The sequence below is a fragment of the Topomyia yanbarensis genome, chromosome 3 (genome assembly GCF_030247195.1).
Source record: "Topomyia yanbarensis strain Yona2022 chromosome 3, ASM3024719v1, whole genome shotgun sequence".
Classification (NCBI taxonomy): domain Eukaryota; kingdom Metazoa; phylum Arthropoda; class Insecta; order Diptera; family Culicidae; genus Topomyia; species Topomyia yanbarensis.
The window spans coordinates 422,657,127-422,663,126 of record NC_080672.1 but is presented as its reverse complement, the minus strand read 5'-3'; the positions used below and the strand labels follow the sequence as shown (position 1 = coordinate 422,663,126).

At 40.8% G+C, this 6,000-nt stretch overlaps 1 protein-coding gene across 1 annotated transcript; it reads left to right on the top strand.

Annotated features, from left to right (window-relative positions):
* The first annotated feature begins 4,639 nt into the window (after window positions 1-4,639).
* Window positions 4,640-5,881, top strand: LOC131688535 (microfibril-associated glycoprotein 4-like). Its single transcript, XM_058972852.1, has 3 exons — window positions 4,640-4,818; window positions 4,880-5,542; window positions 5,599-5,881. Exons 1-3 carry the CDS (start codon window positions 4,679-4,681, stop codon window positions 5,708-5,710), a joined length of 915 nt encoding a protein of 304 aa, XP_058828835.1. The 5' UTR covers window positions 4,640-4,678; the 3' UTR covers window positions 5,711-5,881.
* Window positions 5,882-6,000: the final 119 nt, after the last annotated feature.

The following is a 6,000-nucleotide window of genomic DNA, read 5'->3' as shown; positions in this document are numbered from 1 at the left end:
AACTTGATGAAAGCTGAAAAACGCGGATATTGGCGCCGGTTCGTCGATGGAGTACCGAGAGAAACAGTGTTTCGTCTGGTGACTAGTCCCTGCGTTGTGTATTCGGTTCAACCTTTAATCGGAATATGCATTCCATGCAGATATAGACGTGTCGCGATGATAAGATGTATAAACGTAATGATTGTTCTTTAAACACACAAATTTATCTGGCAGTAAAGATGCTCGCACTAAGCATAGCAGTGCACATAGCACTGTAACGTTCATCAGATGCTGACAGTTAAGCATCGCTTCTATGCTATTTATTATGACAATAGTGGTAGGAGAGACCATAAAAGAGGCTGTGTTGCAACATCCTCCCCTCAAAACTGATGGTTTTATATTTTATATTTACCTATCAACGACCATGCTTACATCGTTACAGTTCCACGGAGGTTCTTCGTTTGATAAAGCGTGGAGAAAATATGGGAGTTCCTGAGTGCTTTATCTGAAAAATCATACCAGATTTGTTTGGGTTCTTTTGCATTGCTCCATTCCGGGTAATAAGAAAGCACACACTTATGCTACGTTCACACTACGAGTTAAAACGTGTTTTAACGCTATCTTGATGACATTCTTCTTGTTGCTAATTATTAAAACATGATTTAACTCTGTAGTGTGAACGTAGTATTAGATTAGAATGGTAATGATAATGCGGACACTCAAGTATTAGAAGGCGGTATTTATGAAAGACAGTTTAACTTCAACGAGTTTTTCAGTATTTCTTGTCAGAGGACGCTCGTAAGCGATAAAATTTATGGATCAATGGAAGTTTGCGAATCCCAAAGGTATCAATAAACCTTGGTTCAAGGTAATGTATGAGGGTCTTGATTTCATTCAAATGATTCCTCGGATCATGTCCAATCATTACACGTTGGATGTGCTTCTCTGGCATATTGGGGTCGTAGAGAGCGGTCTTTGCGCTTGTGGGGACGGTTATCGTAACATAAAAAATGTTGTCTGGTCGTGCGCCTAGTATGATAGCGCCAGACTTCCGCTAAACGATTCCCTTCGGCCTCGTCTCAGTCCGAGATGTGCTGACTATCCTCGATCTCACATCTATGTTTCCCATGTACATATTTTAAAACAATACAAAATTAAAATTTATCAATTAATATCCCACACAACTAAATGTGTTTTCTTGCCAAATGATCAAAAGCAAACCGGTAAACGCTTTTGAGCGGACTCAAGTTGGCGACTTCCGGTTTAGCGAAATTCGCAATAACTCAACCCAAATGGGTATTTTCGGAATGGTATTGACGAGTAGAAGACAAAGGTCGTTGTTTGACGTCATTTTGAAATTGAAGGTGGGGACTTCTGGTTCATCGAAATTCCCTATGAACTAATCAATATGATATTTCAATTGACACGGTTATCCCGCATAAAAAGCCTCGGGGTTTTTCCAAAACTTCCTCGAATATAAGATCTAACATAAACCAGCGAAACGCAAAATATTATGTGTTCATCCAGAAGAGTACGATGAGAATTTGTTGACTCACGGTCCCTGTGTCGAACGAGCAGTTTCTTTCCATAACGCTTAAAAGTACTCGTCAAGTGTTACGGATTATGTAGACACAAATATAAATCGTTGATTGTACTTAGAAATTATTTACTGTGTACTGCACGAAAACAAAACGGATAATACTACGTTCACACTACAGAGTTAAAACACGCTATAATAATTGGTTGCAAGAAAAATGGCATCAAGAGAGCGTTAAAACACGTTTTAACTCGTAGTGTGAACGTAGTACAAGACGAGGAATTTGGCAACACCTCACTCGTCGCTTGAAATATTTTCGCTTTCTGTTATTTCCTTGCACCAAACTGTCACTCGAAAAGCGGAGAGGCAGAAAACCAACGGCATTGTAGTTCGTGGTGTGACAGCGTGATCAGTAAGCGTCCAGTCACTAATGCTACGTTTACACTACGAGTTAAAACATGTTTTAACGCTATCTTGATGACATTTTTCTTGTTGCTAATTATTATAACGTGTTTTAACTCTGTAGTGTGAACATAGTATAAGCCTAAAGTGTAAAATTACCGACACGGAACGAGTGTCCACACTGAAAGCAAAGCCCGTGAAGAAGGATCGCTGGACATATATTACAGCCGTAAGGTAGCAACTACGTCCCTTCTCGTTTTCCACCAATGGCGTCGGAATCGACAAACTAATGTCAGTGTACCAGCAACCATTTCCATTTAATCACACAGTGGAAGAAAAGGTCCAATAAGAAGACTTATCTACAGGAAAGCCTTCCAACAGGAAGGCTTTTTTTAAACGGGTTACGAATTTTCTTGTACCCGACGGATGGACAGCGTTTTCACCGAAGTGATTGAACCAGTCGTTCCTCAACCACGGGTCCCATCCGTGATAAGCACCATGAACCAGCAGCGACTCAATCGCGCCGTATTGTCGCTCCACGTCCTACAAGCAAGTGAAAAATTCCAGGCATTTCGCAGGGACAAATCGTCCGCAGATCCGGCATATTGAAGAGTCGTTAAAAGAGCACGTTCTGGACATTTGATGACGTTTGGTAAGGCAAGAGTGCAGAAAACAAACCTTTGCGATCGAAGATCGCTTTCGAATTTGGCATGCCAGAAAGCAGTGCCCGCATGCGCACAGTAAAAACTGCGTGTCAAAATCGCCCCGGGGCATCGACGAGCAACGTGTACACTAGTACTAGCGCGCCCTATAGGATCATCAGCAACGGAGTCAAGAAGAAAGGAATAGTTGTAGAAAATAATAGGTAGGCCCTATGTTAAGGTGGTAGTTCTAAGAATGGCATAGTGAATAGCATAAATAGTAATTAAGCATATAGACAAATTAGTATTTTAATTGGCTTCCATTGACTACCCTAGTATCTCATCAACTAGTAGAGTGTCACTAGCTAGGCAAGAACCTTAAGTGCAATAGGTCTCGTTCACTCAAAGAGCTCTTTGTGATTGAGTTAAACCTTTCACTGATGTTATTCTAAACGAGTGCTTAAAGAGCACATGATTTATATAAGACGTTTTTTTAAAAGACCATTCCGAAAATACCTTTATTGTTGTAGTGCGGGCAATAAGCTGTCTTCTAGATCCGTCTCTTCCATCTTTCCAATTCTTTTGCATTCAAAAGGACGTATATTTTTACAAAAACCACGTTAATTGGAAAATTCACAAAAAAATTCACGTGAAGTATGAAGAGACATCATCGAAAGCAAGTGGTTTTTGTTATACTAACGGTTCTTTGATGGAGGGACGTGCTGGTGCTGGTGTCTACTGTCGTGAAATGGGATTGGAACAATCTCACTCGCTATGTAGATACTGTACTGTACAAGCACAAATCTTCACAATTATGTGCGCGGTACAATCGGTCCTTCAACAAAGTTTGTCCATCAACTTCTGCTCCGATAGTCAGGCTGCAATCAAAACCCTTAGCTGAGACAAATCACGGTCCAAACTAGTGATGCCTTGCGGAACCCAAATCTAAGAACTATGCATTGTCAACACTATCTATCGTGTCTGGGTGCCCTGACATGCCGGTATTACTGGAAATGAATGGGCTGGCGAATTGGTCATAACAGGAGCTTTACTTCGGTGGTCCTGAGCCCTCCCTGCTAATTTCGATAAACTGGATAAGGGTTTTCCCTTATCCAGTTATCCTTCCCTTCCCTTACGGTCTTGGGCTTCGTCCGAGAATCGCAATTATTGGAGAAATCTACAAACTGTCGCAAACAAAGGCGTTTCTAGAACAACCGTGCTCAACGATTTCGAAAAATCTCCTAAACTGCGGCATGCTGACCAGGGCTTTAACAGGCCACTGCAAACTCAATTATCACAGGTCAACTATTCAGCGTGCTGAGTTTTTTTCATGTTATCTTTGTAAATCCGACTACGGACCCTCATATCATCTGAAATGCAGCTGCGCAATTATAATTTCTTGTTTTCTGCCGTCCTTACATAGACGATACCGTATTTTACGACTGAAAGTCAGAGACATACTAAAGTTCGTTATCCAGAGCTTTAGGCTTACTCGCAGGCGATTTGAACTACTTGTGAGCTTAACTTACCTGCTATTTTGTGTTTGTGCTGTTATTTTTCCCACTATTCCAATTCTACTTCCTCCATCCTCCTTCTCCTTTCCTTCCACTCTGGAAATAAAATAACTCCCCGACTACACACGGGGAACGTGCCATTTGAGCCAATATATTCTAATTCATGATTGTTGTATGGTCGATTATGGAAAAACGATAACGCTGACGTTCGATATTATACCAGACAATGGTTATTCTATCGTTGAACGAACCATATTGGAATAGTTTTTAAACGTTTGATAAAATGGTTGGCACATGGTACACATTTATATGGGTACGGTTAGCTAAAAACCATACCCGAATTTCTTCACTCAATGCAATCAAACGACGATCATCGTGGCTTATACGATAGGTGACTCATCTGCACTCTACCGTAAACACTATGCTACTCCTAAACGTTTAATCTTTGTTTCGTTCTTCAAAAAACTTTCAATCGACAAAAAATCCCCGCCTCGGATGAGCAAAACGATCATTACTGATACTAGCTTTACAACTTGCTTTAGTTCAATTCCTTAGTTACGCAACTAATGAGTTACAACTGAGACCATTCATTCAATGTGCGAATCATGGCAACGAGACGGAGCCTACTTAGATTTTTGACATTTCTAGTGTTTACACTGTGTTCTGCTTCAGCGGAAAATAACGAACCAAATCTGGGTTTCGGATTAGAGTTGATTTTGACCAAGCTGGAACAGTTGGAGCTCAAGTGAGTATTGCTTTGTATATTGTGATAATTTTATTATAACAACGAATTATCCCCATTTCAGACTGGTAGCACTAGAACAACAAAATCAATTGCTTGTCGAACTACTGAACAAGCCTTGCTCGAAGGTTATTCATAAAGATACGACAATTTCAAAGCAAATTGATCCACCGAGTTCTCTGATCGTCACTGATGAATTGACTGATGAGAACGAAATTTACTCATCGTGTTCCAAAGTTCCGTTCGTGAAACCGGGAAAATATTTGCTCAAGCCAACAGAAACGTCGGAACCTTTCTACGCGTTTTGTGACGAAAATGCCAATGGCAAGGGTTGGATGGTAATTCAAAGGCGCTTCAATGGCACGGAGATATTCTATCGAAATTGGACGGATTACAAGACGGGGTTCGGTAGTTTGGATGGAGAATTTTGGTTTGGACTCGATCGTATTCATCTTTTCACAAGTACCCGGAAACATGAGATAAGGTTCGACTTAATGGACTTCAAAGGAACTAGCATATATGCTATATACAATGCATTCCTTATAGGAAGCGAAGAGGAGGGATACGCGATCAAGAAGTTGGGGTTGTTCATCGGAAACCACGGAGATTCATTTGAGTTTCATAAAGGAATGAAATTCACTACTTTCGATCGCGACAATGATCAATTTGAAACTAATTGTGCCGTACAGTACCATGGCGCATGGTGGTATAAGAATTGCTATAAAAGGTTATTCTAAAGATGTGCTTTGAATTTTGCTTTCTTTTAATATCGTTTTTTTGTAGCAACCTCAACGGAAAATATACACGCAGCAACGATCATCAGTCCATGTGCTGGAACACATTCCAACATGGCCAAGGCTTACAGCTGTCCAAGATTATGATACGAGAAGTTTGAGTCATTAGGAATTTCTCGGCCTGCCTTGGACTTGCCATATATGGAGAGCACCACTTCCTTGCATCCTTAGTGGAAATATGACTTGGTGGCTACCAAAATCCAAGCCAGTCTTCAGCGAACGTAAATCGTGAATAAAACAATAGACGTTCTTTGCCGTCTACTGAAACCTGAGGACTGTTGTTTTGCTTGCGTATCCTATGCGAAGATCACCTTCTGACTGAGACTTTGTGGTTTTTGCTTAATTTGGTTCGAAATGGCGAACGGTTGGTTGAAGGAGCTGACGAAGGAAT